Source organism: Thamnophis sirtalis, unplaced genomic scaffold, assembly GCF_051295495.1.
Source record: "Thamnophis sirtalis isolate CommonGarterSnake01/CBP01778 unplaced genomic scaffold, rThaSir2_p1.2 scaffold_3, whole genome shotgun sequence".
In the NCBI taxonomy this organism is placed as follows: domain Eukaryota; kingdom Metazoa; phylum Chordata; class Lepidosauria; order Squamata; family Natricidae; genus Thamnophis; species Thamnophis sirtalis.
In genome coordinates this window covers 72,656,910-72,674,562 of record NW_028261383.1, presented here as the reverse complement: position 1 = coordinate 72,674,562, position 17,653 = coordinate 72,656,910, and the positions used below count along the sequence as shown (strand labels likewise).

Below are 17,653 nucleotides of genomic sequence, written 5' to 3'. Positions count from 1 at the left end.
ATTCCCGTATTGGTTGATTTCAGTCTACATCTCTTAATTATTTTTATCTTTTGTAAATTACATCTTAATTTTATATCTGGTATTGGAACAAGAAATATATAGAGACTTTGTTAGCTTTTTTTTGCTGTGATTAGGGAAGAAAGAATATGAGAAAAGCAGTACATTCGGCAGGGTCTTAAAACTTGCTCTCTACTTGCTGCTTTTATTTTCCAAATCATGTATTTCTCCTGCTTCATGTAAAAGCTTGGTGAAGTAGTTTCCAGCTAAAAATTACTTACTCTCAGCTCTTCAGTTGCAAGATGCATTATCACACACTAATTTTAATTCAGATTGTTCTAACATATGCATATATCTTTCACAGTACTGTATTTTTCAGACTATAAGATGCTCTGGACTATAAGACGCACCTAGATTTTGGGGAAGAAAGCAAGAAAAAACAATCTGCCTCTGTCTCCCAGCAGTTTGCCTCCTTTCAGCAAATAGCAAACAGCCTGGTCAACTTCAGCACAGCCTGATTTAGCATGAGCAGCTGACGGGTGGTTGGATCTCCCTCCTGGAATACAGCCTATCAGCTGTTCCAGGCTGCGGGGATCATCACTGTCCATTGCTGCTCATTGCTGCTGCTGCCTATCACGCTTTCACTCACCCCATTTTCGGCCTCCGTCTGTCCCATTTTCGGCCGTTCCAGGTGATGCTGATAGGCGGCGGAGGCAGCAATAGGCAGCAGCAGTGATGGACGGGGACGATGGGTGGAAGTGATCCCCGCAGCCTGGAGCAGCTGATAGGCTGTATTCCAGGAGGCAGATCTAACTACCCATCAGCTGCTCGTGCTAAATCAGACTGTGCTGAAGCTGACCAGGCTGTTTGCTGCAAGGAGGCAAACTGCTGAGAGACAGAGGCCGAATGGTGGGGGCCTGTGGGTGGCTAGGGCTTTGGCAACATTTGTTGTATGGGATGCACAGACATTTCTACCCACTTTAAATAAGTGTGTATTATACGCCGAAAAATACAGTAATCTTTTTCAGAATAGCAACATTATCAAAGAAGGCAAGAAGCACTAAATGAAGGAAGGCAGAAAAGAGGAAAGAGACTAATTAAATCTAGTTTACACAGCACCAGTCATTTTATCTGTTTATTCCTTTCTATTGTTGGAATCCATTCTTACTTCTACCAAGCCCAAATATTATCATATTGACTTTTGTTCTTTACATTTGTCATTTGTCTTTGAGGATCTCATCAACTTCATTCAACCAGGATTTTTTTCATTTTCCCCCACCTTTCAAACATTTTCCTCACTTCTTTCATATATTTATTTATTTTATTTATTAAATTTCTAAGCTGTCCATCTCTCCTACAAGGTGACTTACAAATTAATATACCTTTTGAGATTAATCCTCATTCATTCTCTTTCAGAGTACTGGTTACCCACTTTTGTGTTCAGTTCACATACATTTATAATTCATTATTGACTTTATCTGTCACTGTTTTACTATACAAAATTTCATGTCTAATATATTTAACTTAGTGTTAAAGGTTTTATTTTTATACATGCAACTCTCACTTTCATAGATACTCTTAAGTTTATTAAACATTACAGGCTGCTTCCTTTGCACCAGCATTTATGTGTCTTGCAGTTTGTGCCAACCATTTTCCTACACAAATTCATCTTGCTTGGATCACCATTTATATAACTTCCAGTCATTTACTGTGTATTCTTTGGTCTTTTATATATCAATTTTCAGCTCCATACATTTTGAAGCACTATTTAACATTCTCTATAGTCAGTGATAATTCTTAGTTGAGTCTGTTATTAATTTTTTATCCTTCTTTCCAGATTTGCAGATGTACATTTACTGTTCTATGGAATTTTTCTTTCAACTTCTACATCAGTTTTGTTAACCACATTCCTGAATGAACTTCACTCTTCATTTTCATTGACTTTTAGATTTTGATTGTTTGCATTGTTCATTGCTTTCCTAGATATTCCGGTGCATATCCATTATATACAGTGATACTTTTCATCATTCCACCAAGCATTCATTTTCATAGTTTCTGCTAATATCAGTGCACATACTTCTATAGCATTCTGTGACATAATTATTTTCACTCTCTTCCAAACATGCTCTTACATTTAGTTACCATTCATTCTGTTGGGATTGTAATTTATCTTGTAATACTGAAGTTATGCTCCCCACCCCCTTTTGCCATGCTATTTTCCCCCAAGTTCAATTCTTTTCCCAAAAACTGATGCCACCATTTACTGGAATATAACTATGACTCATTTATGATTTTTAAAAAATATATACAGTGCTGTAATTCAGTTATTAGATGGCCTAGACCGGGGGTCTCAAACTGGTGGCCCGCGGGCTGGATGTGTCACATGCAGGCCATACCCACCCCAGCTCCACAAAGGGGAAAAACACCGTGAAACATCACATGATGGCAGTGTGATGCCACAAGTTTGACACCTGTGGCCTAGACATTGGCATTTGAACACAAATCTTTTAAATATTCATATTTTATTGTGTTTTACTAATCTAGGTGAAATGTTAATATATATTGCTAGTCCATGTATGATATGCCACATCTAAATAAATAAATAATGAATTTACTTCATATACACTCAGAACAATCTTGATGACAGTTATTCACACTTTGAAGTACATTTTAGCCTTTTCATTCATAATTAAACCTATACTTTCACTTCAGTGCATGTTATTCATCAATCCTTTACCCTAAGTTTAGATTTTTATTCAAATCTGTTTTGCTCCTTTCTTATAGTTTCATGAACACACATTTCTTTTCCCCCCCTTCATTAATTTATGTACTTCGTATTTATTCTTCTTGTATTTTGAGTTGCAAAAAATAAACAGTGCAGAACTAGGTCATCACCTATAGCTATCAAGCTCCAGTGCTTATCATGGCTTTGTTCAACCAACACTTTGAGATAGAGAAAGTGTAGACTAAATTACCCACCATAGTTGCCAACTGCAGCATAATGATAATGGTAAGATCAAGATCAGTTAAGTTTTTCTTTTGGCTAATATGCCATACATTCTTTTTAGTTTTACCTCCAAATAACCTCATGCTATTTTATGCAAGCTATGATATTAATTTAGAGACTATCTTGCAAGCCAAGTTACTGTTCTTTGCATCCTACCTATGAAGTACAGAGGGTATAACTGGAAAGTATAGTTGGGGATATCCCTTTTGCAACAGTTGGAATATTTTTGTTACTATTTTAAAGTATTAATTAACTTCTTTTTTATTACAGAATGGTGAATTAATTTATGGTTGCAAAGATAATGAGGATTCACTATCAGATTTGAATGAACTTGCTTGTCATCTGAAACCTTTCTTCTTTCCTTCAAATGGCCTGGTCAGTGGACCTCATTGTACAAGGACAATTCTGAAAGAGTTGATCCATGTAATAACAACAATTCTACTGAGTAATACAGATACCTGTAAAGCAGGTGATTTGAAGACAGTTCCCAGCTCACAAGGAAGGAGCTATTGTGAAGCCAGTGCTTTCAGTAAAGAGCTAGTGCGGAATGGTAAGAAATTTTGTGCCTTTTGCTGCAAGATATTTATGTCATTCTGGCCTCTTCACATCCTAAAATATACTATTTAAAATTTGCTTTGTTTTTAGTTTTAATACAGAATTTACTTTGCATGCATTGGTTTAGAACACAAAAACTGTTTTTTTTTAAAAGGATCAACTAGTCACGCTAAAGCTGGCTGGGCTACCTTCCGGAGGGAAGGAATTAAGCAGAAAGTTACTAGAAACTTTGTTATCTCTGATTAAACTGAACTATTGATAAATACATATTACATAGTGGGAATAAGCCCCATTTTTGAAATCTGTGTTTGTGTTTTAGAAGGATCACACTTAGATTCTCATCTGCATTTATGCCCCTTGCTGTTTTGGGTCAGAGAGATTGATATATCCATTGTAAAAACTGTTTGAAACTTATCCTTTTTAGCTAAAAACAAAATAGAAACCACTGGCTTGCCAAAGGGATGCCTCCTTTACAAAACACTTCAGGCTCAAATGCTGGATACACTGGATATAGAAGGGGTTTATCCTTTATACAACAGAGTTGAACAATACTTGGAAGAGTTTCCCAAAGAGAGGTAAGTGATACTGGGCTTCAGATCTGCAAATTGGTATGATCAGAGGAGACCTAAGAATGCAGCACCTCTTAAAAACAATGGCATCTTAACCCCTCTCAGTCTTAGAGTATGACTTTATACTTAAAAGAGTTAATATGACCCTGTCATCTGACCTTATACTGTACTATCCAACTATGTCTACAAATATACGATACCCAACTATGGTGTATTTACTAAGCCTAAAATTTGTACCCTAAAATTGGGAAATTATTCAATTAGTTTGTCATAATAATGAGGGATCTGATTTCTCTATTAGCAAAGCTTTAAATGGAAATTGGAGTTTCTATCCCAAAATACCCCCCCCCAACATACTTGAATCAATTGTTTAGATATAAAGTCTGGGGGGGGGACTAGGAAAATTAACTTTTGGGGGAGGTGTCTTCTTTCAGTTTTATTTAACAACTGTCAGAGAAACACTGAAAAGTATTTATTATTCCAATTGATTTTAAGAATGAAGGTTTCTGCATTTTCCAAAGAAAGTATGGCTGCTTGGTTTGTCAAGAATGAAAACTATTCTTCCTATTTATAAAGATTTTATTTTTCAAATGTTCAAATCATATAGGCAATATGCCTAAACTTTAAAGACAATGACAACAGATCTGGTGTAGGAAGAATATTTATTTCCAATCATTGGTGACTTATCAAACCATATTGAGCAACGTCGCATTACAAAATCTTTCTACTTTTTTTGCATTTTTGTCTTTCTTGTTTATATGCTTTATTTACTTTGTTCCAATTTTGTATAAATAATTTTGTGCAAATTCATTTATTTAAAGTAAGACCATCCCATTCCCTGAGACTGCTGCATACAAATTAAAAATGAAATAGCCTAAGTATACTTTTCAAGAATGTAGAACTTCTTGGAGTAGAACTGTGGTACAGTACAGTATATATAGAAAGTCTGCATACCCATTAAAATGCCAGGTTTTTGAGATGTAAAAAAATCAGACCAAGATAAATCACTTCAATTCCCCCCCCCCCCACACCTTTCATATAACTTATAGGCTGTACAATTCAATTGAAAAACAAACTGAAATCTTTTAGGTGGAAAAATAATATTATCTTGGTCTGATTTTTTTTTTAATCTAAAAACTTGGCATTTTGTAGACTTTCTACATACACTGTACATATTTTGATTATAGTATTAATAATTACCTGTTGTATACTTTTGGGAAACCCAAAATAATTCATAAACCAGGGGGAGGCATTGGTTAAGTAAGCTGTAAGATGGAGAAGAAACATTAAGAAAATCTAATAGAAGGTTCTTCTTCCTTAAATGGCTCAGTGAGATCTGAGGGTATTCAATGAACATGGAATGTTAGCTTATGATTAAATGTGGGAAGTGGGCTGGTAAGAACCTCCAACCTTGAAAATAGCATGACAGGAATCTTTATTGCAGTCATTTGACAAAACAATAACCCTTTGCAGTTGTTGTGTCACTGCAAAACCAAACACGAAATATTTATTTTGGAGAGTTCTTAGTTTGCAGTGTTCCTTTCTTCACTGTCTCATGTAATTTTAGGCAGCAGTCACTAGAGGGGACAGTAGCCTCAATTGTTACACACTTGAACTGTGGGAGCTGTGTTAAAGAAATAGCAACTGAAATAAATTTCTTGCTGTTGTTTCATGGTACAGAAATCTGGTTTATTTTCCGTTCTGGGACTCTGCATTTTACTTTATTTTCTGAATGTATTTATTTTTTAGGAACGTACTACAGATTGATGGGCCATATAATGAATCATTCTATGAGAAATTATCAGATCGCTCAAGTGAAGATGATGGAACACTAGCATATGCATTGACAAAGGTACCTTATTTTGACAAGACAGCCTCAGTTCTTTTAATCAAATTCTTTAAATCAATCATATATGTAAATTTTGCATATTTACAATTTCATCTGCAGAAACATTAAACTTTTGTTAAAGACACAGGAAGATTAAAATGTAGCATGATGGAATTACTAAAATTAGTAGCACACTGTATATTGTCCTTTGGAAAATAGAAAACAACACAGCATGCCTTGTTGAGCTATTGCTGTCTACTAACGCAAACACCAGTTACCCTCTTCAACAAAATACTGTGGGATAAGGAGGAAGAAATTAAAAGACCATCTAGGCATGTACTCTTGATTTTTTTAGATGGTAGATGACTATAGACTTGATTTTTGTTACAGGTTCAGCAATATAGAGTCGCAATGACAGCAAAGGACTGTTCCATAATGATTGTGCTTTCACCTTGTCAACAAGATGAATGGTAATGTCTGATAAATATTTTATTTTTAAAAAACCCAATATTTATCTATCTATAAGTATCAATTCAGAAAGTGCTATATTGATAGTAACCCTCCACACAGGAAAAAGATAGAAAGTAAGTAAGGTAAGTGAGGATTACTGCTCACGTCCTTTCCTTCCTGCAATGTAGCAGTATCCATGCCCACATTCTGGGACTGAGCTGGCAGTAGAGTCCCCCAGGCGTATGGTTCTAGGGCCGTGATGGCATGCAGAGCCCTCTCTATGGGCACAACAACCATCACCCCAGCCCAGCTCCACTGCACGTGCGCCTAACAGGCCAGCTGGTCTTTGAGTCTATGCTGCGCATGCGCGGCCCAGGGTGCATGCAGGGGATGCACACGCATATGCACTGGGGCATATGGGGCACTATGCAAGGGCCCCTTGTGCCCTGTTTTGGGGCTAGAAAACCACCTCCACCAACCTGGAAGCCAAAAATGGGTGGGGTAGGGGCAGGGTGCATGCGGGGGATGATCATGCACATGTGCGAGGCACTTGTATTGCATTTTGGGAGCTCATGTGGCACCCCCATGCCCTAATTTGGTTTCCAGGTTGGTGCAGGAGGCCTTCCAGCCCCCCCCCTGCACCCCAATTTGGATCAAGAAACCATTCTGAACCAACCTGGAAGTCAAAAATGGGCAGGGCAGGGGTGCATATGTGGGGGAGGAGGTGGAAAGCACAGAGGGGCCACGTGCACATGTGCAGAGGGAACACATGTGGGGGCGCACATGGGGGGTCTCATGCACGCATTGCATTATGGTTGTGGGAATGTGCACGTGCACGCTTTCAGCACACAACAACAAAAAGGTTAGCCATCACTGTTCTAAGATATTTCAGTCTGCCATTTCTGATCCCAGGGTTAGAGGTAGTATAGCAGATCACAGTCTCCATGGCAGCCATTAACCTGGACCAACTAATTCGTGGCTCTACTCAACATGGGCTCACACAGAGATATTGGAATTTTGTGAGATTTAGCAATCTTTAGAATGATGGCCGTGAAAAACTGCATTAATTTTAGCACATCATGGAAGCCCTGATTTTTGATGGCTGCCATGTTTTGGTCAGCTGACACCTTAAGAGTTGCATAGTGAAAACATGAACTCTCCTGAAAAACTTTTTGTCTGATATCTGGATAAAAGAGAGTGATTCTGCTCTGCAGCTTTTCAAGAAGAAATATATAATTTTTGTATGCAATGTACAGTTTCACTTAAAGTCAGATGTTTCATTATCCAAATTGGGTAATGTCATCAGTGCTAGTAATGATGTTACCTAGTTGTGTTAATATAACATCTTCAAGAAAACATCCAAGCTCAGAGAGCACCAAGGGCCCCTCATTTCAATCCTGAGCTATAAATATTCTCATTTATTGGTATGATTTATAGTCCATTGCATACATAGATGTAACTTTTTATCTGTGTGTAATAATCTGAAGGAAATGGAAGAAATATAAAACTAGAAAAGTTTATCTGCATGTTCACCTTTGATTTAACACAATGACATTGAAAGTTAAGATTATATTTATTTCTAATAGTTTAACTTCATTTGAAGAGGTTCTAAATGGTGTACTAAAAGAGCAACAGTAAAACAATAGTGCATATATCATAAGCAAAACCAATCAGCCTCTAAAAGCCTTCTGAAACAAGCTTTATCCAGCTTTCTGAAGGCCATGAGAATGGGGCTCACCCTTTCCTTGGGAGAGAATAAGACCTCACAATGACTACCTGCTCGTATGCCCCTTCCTATTGAGCTTCATGGTAACTAGGAACCTCATTTGGATCAAGTGGACAAAATCTGTCTGTAAAAGATAGAGTCCTGTCTCCTAGTTTTGAGCCATTTACAGTTTTATAATTGGAACACACCAGCAGCCGAACAAACCAGCAGCCAGTGTAGCTCTCACAGCAGTGGTGATATATTGCAGACATGAGAAGTGCTTGGTTTTTCAATCTAGTTTGTATTATTGTTGCTACTCTAAATTTTGAAGTCTAGACATTCAAAACACGGGAAGTACCTCTGGAATTGGTGTTAGCAGCCAAGTTGCTTTCTGGAGGTATAATTATTTATTGTATGTTTTCAAACTGCTAAATTTTAGAAGCACATGAATAGGAAAATTGGCATATTTCCTCTCCTGTAAAACAGTAGCAGAAATAGTATCTTTACTTTCCCAAAAACTTGAAAAACAGTCAATTCCAACAACATGAGAAATTCCAAGATATAATTTCAATAATAGATGTAAAGCTGTGTGTTATTGTGTTCACGATTGTCTAGATCTTTATTCAGGTTTAGAGTATAGATTCATTTATTAGAGAATCAGAATAGCTTCCTTTATTCCTAGGTTGTCAGTGACAAAATAAGCTATGTGAAAATTGCTACTTTAACATAAGCTCATTATGGTTAACCTCTCAGTGTAATTTATTCACATAGCACTACTGATGGTATAATTATTTAGGAAAGTTTGAAATAAAATGGTAGGAAAAGTTTCAAACAAATTTTTGCACCACATTTCCTACGGGAAAAACTGTATTTTACTTAAAACCACAAGTACTTTCAAAATGCAACATCAGCTATAGCTTGTCACCATTAGGATATAGGTAGAGTTTTCATATAAGGATGACCAGAGAAAGTCAGATAATTTTTCCTTCTCTGGAATACCAAATTGTAATTATTGTTCTTATTTAAATTTCAGCTCTGAGCAGAGGCCAGTGGTTCTAACATCAAAATCAAGATTCACCTTTTCAGTTTCTGTCCTGGATTTAGACCTGAAGCCATATGAAAGCATTCGTCATCAATATAAGCTTGATGGGAAGATAGTGAATTATTATCTGAAGAGGACACAAGCCAAAGATGACTCAGTAATGTCAAATCTTTTAAAAGAAAATGAAGACTGCACACTAGTTCTCCATAAAATGTAACTGGTTAAATATTTAACACAGAGGAAAATTAAGTTATGGGTTTTTTATTATTTTCAGTTGTGCTTTCAATTTATCTACCTATCAGAAACACAAAAAAACCCCCGAGATTGCCTTGAAGAATGCATTTATTGTAAGAAAGACATGTACTGTTAGTTTGAATGAAATGACTGTTCTATGACTGTAGAAGAGAATTTGATTGTTCAAATGCCGAAAACCAGTATCCTTATTAAAATTCTAACTGCAGCTATAACTATATATGAATTGCTGAGTATCACTTGTTTAAAATAAGGTGATCTGATCAAATTCTAAAATTCTTGATTAGAAATAATTCTAGATTCTTAATGCTCCTTAGACTGCTGCTTGCATATGTATTGTCTCTTATGTGATCTTATGTAGTTGTTCTCCAAATTGTTTAAAACTTATTAAAAAGATTTAATGTATAAAGAAACCCCCTTTCTTGAATAATGATAAAAACAATAAAAGCAAATTAGTTCCCTTATTAAATAGGTTTTAGAAATTATGTAATGTAAACAGTTACAATTACAATTAGCTATTTTCAGCAATTATTTGCTGCGTATGCCTCATTAATATTTAGATGCCTCATTAATATCTTTTTCAGTTGCCTAAGCCATTCTGAGGCGTCAATGGGTAACAATTGAGACGTTCAAAATATTGCCATGAATTTTCTCTGGGTAATAGTTTTTCTTTTTTTGTCTGCATTTTTGCTTGGCTTCTCTTTAGACCTTCAACAGCAGCCATTTGCTTTGCTAAGGCATACAAGTTCAGTAGCAATTGGATTCTTTATCTTGAGCTCAACATTATAGAGATATTAAATGTTCTCAGCAAAAGGAAATCTCTCTCTCTCTGCAAGAGTTGTTAGGTTTTTTTTAAAACCACCTCTTGCATACAAAAATAGAAAATAGTGAAATATGCCTTAGATTTTTGCAGTGAAAGCACTGTGCTGCACAGTGGCAATAAGGGTGCCATGTCTAATTCAGACTGTGTAATTGGACTTCTGAATTCAGAATTTCAGATTTTAGGTAACTACTTATAGGTTATTTTGAAACGGGAAGAGAAATTCTAGATTGTCTAATGGTAAAAGTTAAATGTTAAAGTAGGTAGACAAAGGATTTTTACATGCTGAGAAAAACTTGAAACCAAAGCTGCTTCAGCCATTGAAAAATCGCTGGATTGGAGCCAAAGGTGACTTGCACCAGAGAAAGCTGTACATCACAGGCTCTCTGAATTATGTTAGTGATGCAAATTCCTGTAGATGTGATTTCAGTGGGCTTGACCCTGGGCAAGAAGAATTAAGAAGTGGGAAAGAAGAGTCTTCTCCCACCCCTGCCCTCCTTTATGTAAGAACAAGTTCTGCAATTGCTTTGATGCCTACCACTTTTTACAGCCTGGCCTTTAGTGGCACAATCTTATCTTTTGACTGTCATGTATCATCACTAAAATATTTATCTGTCGGAAAGTATCCCTAAAAATCTATGATATTTTGTGTGATTTCCAATTTGCTATTATTATATTAAGTTTAATGTTAATATTTATGAGTATCTCACGAGTTTTACTTCTAGATCTGTTAATTAAAAAAACCTGTATTTTGTGATATTTATTCACCTTAATTCTAAATCTTGTCCTGAGCTTGCGGCCTGTAAGTCAGTGGATGTCAGGTAAGGGCATAGTTCTGGAATTTGAATTAAAAAAAATAATAATGCACAATTAAATGAACACAACTTTTAAACTTATTAGTAATTGTGAATGTTGCTAAATTTGTTCAAAAATATTTTATTGAAATACATTGTAATACAAAGCATTTTTCAGAAAGGCTACCATTCTTAAAGCAAATTAGTAGTAACTAGAGATATGCGAAGCATTTCAAATGCCAAAATATGTTGAAATAATAACAACAAATGACACAAACAGCTGTGCAGCAATGGGCATTTGATTTGGATAGGTATCACCTGCAATATGCAATCAGCAATCGATCAAATTCTGCATCTAGAGAATGCATTTAGGGCAAGATAAGCTAAACATCTTGCATATAATGCTGTTTTGCTCACTGTTCTATGCAAGTCTTTGTGGCATTCCATGTGTGAATTCAAAACTTACCTCCAGAAAAGAAAATTTGTAAGCTTCAGTAGAAATTCTACTTTTGGCAACCTTAAGATAGAACCATTTTGGGTTGGGCTGACATGGTAAGCTGCTAAGTTTAATTACAGCTGCAATGACAGGTATAAAATGAGTGCTCATTAACCAAGCTTTTTAACTTAGATTGTTATATCTTACTATCTATAACTAGGAAGGCATGGGATGCAAATATTGATTAAAATGCTCAATTTGAGGCTTTGTATTTGAAAACTGATATAAACTTCGCTTTTTCTAAAACAAACTATTACAGCACTTTAAAAGAACAGTGAAAACTTTTCATAGCTACTTATTTACTTGGGTTGCATTTAAAACAATTGATTCTAGGAAATCTAAATATGGAAAGATAATACTGGAATATTTAGGCAAGTTATATGCAGATCAGTGCCATCATTTTTGCTCTTTTCTGTACTCATTCTTCATGGAGCATGTGGTTAATAAATTTCAGTTTATGCTTTGTAAATTAAAATGTCTCATTTCTATTTTACGAGTATGATAAACCTGATTTGCCTTCAATCACTGTTTATGGAAGAAGTAGTAGGTGTGCTACTGTATGATGCTCCTGTAGCTTATTTTTAATTATTATCAAACTGTTCTGTATTCTAGAATCACTGTTACATATATACATACAGCTGTGAATTGAAACTGCCACTTTTTTTAGACTTGAATTTATCAGGCTGATCTGAGAACGTTTTAGGAACTGATGTAGAAGGGGAAAAACCACTTTGATTCAGAAAGTTAATTTTTTAATGAAATGCATTCTACTTGTATCTGATTTGACGTTTTGTATTTAAAAAGCTGTATTTATTTGTCATGACAATTTATATATATGTGCCATAATTGTACAGATAGCATGTTTTATGGGTATGGTTTCTAAATGGAAAATAACTTAATGTTTATATTCAATAAAATGATAGATGCATAACTGGTTTTCCTGGCACTCATTTTTCTTCAGAAATTGAATTGATCACAGTTTCAATGGATGCCTGTATCCCAATCATATGCAAGAGACTTCTGAAACCTTGCGGAGCGTCTGATGCAAATTTGTCAGCTAGAGTGCCTATAAGAAGAGATGAAATAGAGAGTTAAAACTTATTTCAAGTACATTCCAAGTGTAACCTTGGAATTTTAAACCACTGCTTTCTTCCTTGTCAGCAATTGATGTCAGAAATTGTATTGAAAAAAACCTAACTGCTGCCTAGATCTTAATGGATGCCGAGCTATATCTCTATGGAGATTCTCATCCAGATTAGAGTTGTCCTAAAGGTGCTTTTTCAAAAGGCAATTGATTTTTTTTTTCCTTGAAGATTTTTCACTTCTCAGCTAAGAAAGATAAAGGTCCCTCTTTTGAATATAGCAAAGTCCACATACTGAACAGAGACAATCACTGGTTTGAAAGAGGAGTCAAAGAGGCTATCTGTGTCAAAATTGAACCGCCCTCACTCAACAGCAGTCAGGGGATATGGCACCACCTATGTCCTGTTTACAACACAATTCTTTCAACAGCTCCAAGAAGATTCCACAACCATTTGCACTCTGATTCAGTTGACCCTGAAGGAACAGATAAACCAAGTGGCCTCGATGACTCTTGGAGCGCTAATGATCAGATGACTGCAAGGAATATAAAACTTTCCATCCCCCCCCCCCTTCAGTTAGAACTGAAGAAGTTTTGTGGATAAGAAATGAAACATCTTCAAGAAGAAAACAAAGGCCAGTTGCCTTTTGAAAAAGCATTTTTGGAGACATGCAGAGCTATACTCTTAATTGAGATGTCTCATGAAAATTGCTGCATCTAGCCTGAGAAGAATGAAAATGTTCAACCCACTTGGACTGTTTTATATCTTTTTGTATCTTTGGAGTTTCACCAAAAGGAGAGTGTTGAGTGGCAGTCGACAAAGTAAACATACTAAGAAGATTTTCAAAATTAAAACAAAACTGAAGAAGATGGTTGTGACAAAAATTTACCTTGTAGTGGTATTTTGTTCAAAAGATCCAAAACTGGTATAATATTTCCGTTTTCATCTACCTGTATCTTCCAAACAATCATTAATTCAAATCTATAAAAGTCAGAAAATATAATTAAAATGAGTGCATACAGATAGAGAGGGACATACTCTCACAGACAAAGTAGAGAAAATTAGCTGCATAAAAGACTTTATTTTAAATACTTTCATCTCATGCAAAGGTAATTTGGAACTCGGTAGTACAAAATATAGTGGTTTGAATTCTTGGGCTTGGTACAGTTTTCTGATGGATGAAAACCTGAAAATCGTTGAAAATGCACACTTCCTCAATTAGATTTGGTGCAGGCATATTGGCTTTTTCTGATTTCCCTTGTTTTTCCCCCCCAACAAAGTTGTACTGAAAAGACCACTAGAAAGAAGTTGTGTGAAGGAGATTGGAATCTATCTGTCAGTACAAAAACTCTGGATACTCAACAGAATTGGATCAAATTTGAGGATGGGGTGAGGCCAGGGGCCCTAGAGAAAAATATTTTCCCCCAATGAGAGGCAGTTGGGCAGGGGTTCGGAATGTTGTCCTCCTTCGTCATATAGCCAGAGTAGCAGGAAAGAGACTGTGTCTTATCCTGAACTTCCTAATGCTCACATAGATACAACATAGGCCCCTCGGGGAAAGAAAAGAATCCAGAAACTATGCTGCAGATCCTTTCCCTACCTTACTTTCTTATTTGGATTGTGTCATTTTGCTTTAGTGTCATCATTTTTTAGAACTGCCATCTATCTTGAACTCCTTTTCCCATTCGCTTTTCCTGCCATGAAATTATTTCTTTCAATTTATTAAAATAAACTGCTGTTTGTATTTATTTTTTCTGAATGTTTTTGTTAATGTTTTTAATTTCTTTGTAACTCAAATCTATTTTAGTATAAGCAAGCTCTTCAGAGTCACTTGTTTGAGTCAGGTGGCTAAAGAAATTGAATAAATTAGATAAATATTTTTTTAAAACAAAAAAATCCAAGATATAATGTTTCCTATTGAATGATACCAAATGAAGGACAACTGCTACTTTTATTGCATTCTTTCATGCTTTAAAGGAGAAATCAGGAATTTCTGGAAGGGCTTGGAAAATTGCATAGATGCTGTAATAAAGCCCATCATCATTACTATCTCAGACCTTTACAAAAGGAGCGGTAAGTTGTATTTAGAGAGCAGCTTCTACATGTCCTAGATTGGGACTCAAGCTATATTAAAGGCAAGACAAGAAAAAATGGATGGAAACTAACCAAGGAGAGAAGCAACCTAGAACTAAGGAGAAATTTCCTAATGGTGAGACCAATTAAGCAATGGAAAGGCTTTCAAAAAGAGACTGGATGGCAAACCTGTGGCATGCAGAGTGCTCTCTGTGGGCACATGAATTGTCGCCCCAGCTCAGCACCACGCGTGGGGTGGTGGTGGTGCATGCGCATGTGCAGGGTACAAACACCTGTGCAGGGGTCATGCACACGGGGGGGCGGCGGCGGGGGGAGTGCAGGGATTGCACATGCATGTGCAGGGAGTGCAGGGATTGCACATGCATGTGCAGGGGATGGGGCGCATGTAGGGGGTTGTGTGTGCATGCGTGGAGGGGACGGGGGGGCAAGTGCATTGTATTACAGGTGTGCTTTTGGCAAACGACAAAAAGGTTAGCCACCACTGAAATAAGGTCTTCTGCATGATCAGTAGGTTGGACTAGAACATCTCTGAGGTCCTTTCCAACTCTTATTCTATGTTCTAAGTTTATTGTTTTGCATGTTTTAAACAGTATAGAGATTTTTGTATATCGAGTGAATATTTTCAATATTTTAAGCTATACTACAGTTGATAAATATGAGATCTGAAATGCGCTTCTTTATGGCTTGTGAAAGACCCTGGTTCTTAGCCAGGTTCACAATTGTTCTCACTTTCCCTTAAGTACATTGCTTTAATATCCTTGGGGTCTTTGAATGAGAAAAATATGGCTACTGCTATTATGCCACTGCACCACAGCTTCTATAGATATCTGCCCCCACAGATCAATATGAATCAGTTAAGTTGCCTTACTTGGGAAGTTGAGTGCTCCTTAAGAGCATGTAATCTCCATGTAATCCTTCAGGAAGTGCTACAACATCTGGATACTTTTTCTATAAAAAATAAAAGATAAATGGTGTATTCTATTCAGTGGTCAAATATAAATGAGATACTACAAAAAGTGCAACTTCTATAAGACATGCAGCTAATTAATTTATGTACAATAGAGCTGATGAAATGTAACCTCTTAAGTAACAACATTTATTGCATTGACAGCCGGATCATGAATATGTCAAAGGATGTATTAAGATGTTTGCTTCATTTTTATTAGCAATATTGGAAGAATAATTCATCTCAGGATAACTGAAACAGGCCGATAACTTTGTCACTTGACTTCTGCGCATATTGGCTAGGGGAGCTGGTTGACATAAAGATTTTATTGGTGCTTCAAAATGGATAATCTACCTGTACTTATAACCACTTACTTTTCAGTTGACTACTTATGTACTTTCAAGTAATTGAATCTTGATGACCACATAGATAAATCTACATGACACATTCTAGTTAAAATTCTAATAAAATTAATAGGATATGAGTGATAGATAGCCAACTATAATGACTTAGTCTGTTGTTTTAGATGTATGAACGTTTTGCTTCTTTCAGGAAAAAAATGAAATAAATGTGAGATTTGAATACAAAAAAAAATCTAATGAATGTTGTATTTTATAACAGAAGTACAAGAAGAAAGGGGTGTGATGGCTCAGTGGTTAAAGATGAAGCCTGACAGCCTAGTTTCAAGACCCAAGCACTGTACACCAGGCTGAACTCCCATTCCTGCTCTAGTTGCTGCCCACCTAGCAGTTCAAAAGCATGCAAATGCAAGTAGATAAATAGGTACCATTTTGATGGGAAGGTAACAACAGCATTCTGTGTGCCTTTGGTGCATAGTCTTGCTGGCCATATGACCATGGAAAATGTCTTCAGACAGTGCTGGCTCCCTCAGCCAAGAAATGGAAATGAGCACCATGCCCAAGATTCGGACACAACTGGACATGGGAAGTTTTAACTTTTACAGGAAGAAAGCTTGGGGGCTGCTCTAACTTAAATAGGGTAACTCAAACAGACATACTAGGTAAAATAAAGAGGTTCCTATTGGGTATCCCAAAAGCCGAAATTAGGTTTTGATTATTAGATCATAATTCTTTATAATCTTACTATGAATAGATAAGATAGCCATAAATCAATATGAAAGAATATATGAGGTAGTGGTGTACAAGACAATCCAACAGCTATTTAATATTCAAAACCTTCAATCAACAAGCCAACACAATCTTAAGCAGTTAATATCTAAAGGCTAGACAATAAAGAAATGGCCAGTGAGCAAATCTTAACAAGCTTGGTACCCCCAGGGTCAGAATCAACCCAACACATTAGATACTGTAGGAACGGGGTCTTTTGATCTCTTCTAGGAGATGAGGGGAATGAAGTTAGAAGGCACTGCTTTTCAGTCAATGCTTGGTTTCAATGGACTGTGATACATTCATTCGTTTCATTGTCTCCTTCTTATGCTGGGGTACTATGATGTACTGATTTTAAGATTATATCATAGATATTATAATTTTTTATTATCCGGTATATGCTATAGATTGCCAAGAATCTTGGGCTTACAACAAAATACAAGTTTAAGGAATGGGTGGATAATAACACGAAGGAAATGGCATGTAGCATGATATATTAAAATAAGTGCAAGGAGCAAAAGACAACCAGATACGAACATCAGAGAAACAAAGCTGGCAAGGGAACTGATAGGTTTTTAAGTTTAATGGAGCATAGACAGAATTCCCCTTAAAAAGACAGCAGTAAAATAAATAATAAAAAAAGAGATTACATTCACTGCAATGCCTCTGATCAAGGCAAGAGCCTTTAAGAAGAATAAAAACTACGAGGCTTCCAGACACACATAGAAGATTGGAGGTTTAAAATACATACTCCTATGTAAACAAGAGCACATATGCATGACATATGCGGGCATGTTTAGGAACAAGAACAGCTTTGCTTGGAAAAGAGAAGAAAATGAAAGGTGAGGGTCTAGGAAGAATAAGGAGTACACATTTTTGGATAAAGGAG

At 36.2% G+C, this 17,653-nt stretch overlaps 2 protein-coding genes across 3 annotated transcripts in view; one reads left to right on the top strand and one right to left on the bottom strand.

The window, feature by feature from the left end:
* IPPK (inositol-pentakisphosphate 2-kinase) overlaps positions 1-12,446 on the top strand; it is a 34,089-nt gene extending 21,643 nt beyond the window's left edge. The window contains exons 9-13 of the mRNA XM_014065328.2: positions 3,275-3,554; positions 3,984-4,134; positions 5,878-5,980; positions 6,347-6,426; positions 9,145-12,446. Of these exons, the coding sequence (XP_013920803.1) occupies positions 3,275-3,554; positions 3,984-4,134; positions 5,878-5,980; positions 6,347-6,426; positions 9,145-9,370 (840 nt within the window). The 3' untranslated portion in view covers positions 9,371-12,446. The remainder of the gene's footprint in view (positions 1-3,274; positions 3,555-3,983; positions 4,135-5,877; positions 5,981-6,346; positions 6,427-9,144) is intronic.
* The window catches only part of CENPP (centromere protein P), a 151,856-nt gene continuing 146,642 nt past the window's right edge, over positions 12,440-17,653 (bottom strand). For both annotated transcript variants that reach the window (XM_087709134.1, XM_087709135.1), the window contains 3 exons: positions 15,560-15,639; positions 13,487-13,578; positions 12,440-12,581 (listed from right to left, as the gene is read on the bottom strand). In XM_087709134.1, coding sequence (XP_087565260.1) covers positions 12,463-12,581; positions 13,487-13,578; positions 15,560-15,639 — 291 coding nt within the window. In that variant the 3' untranslated portion in view covers positions 12,440-12,462. The remainder of the gene's footprint in view (positions 12,582-13,486; positions 13,579-15,559; positions 15,640-17,653) is intronic.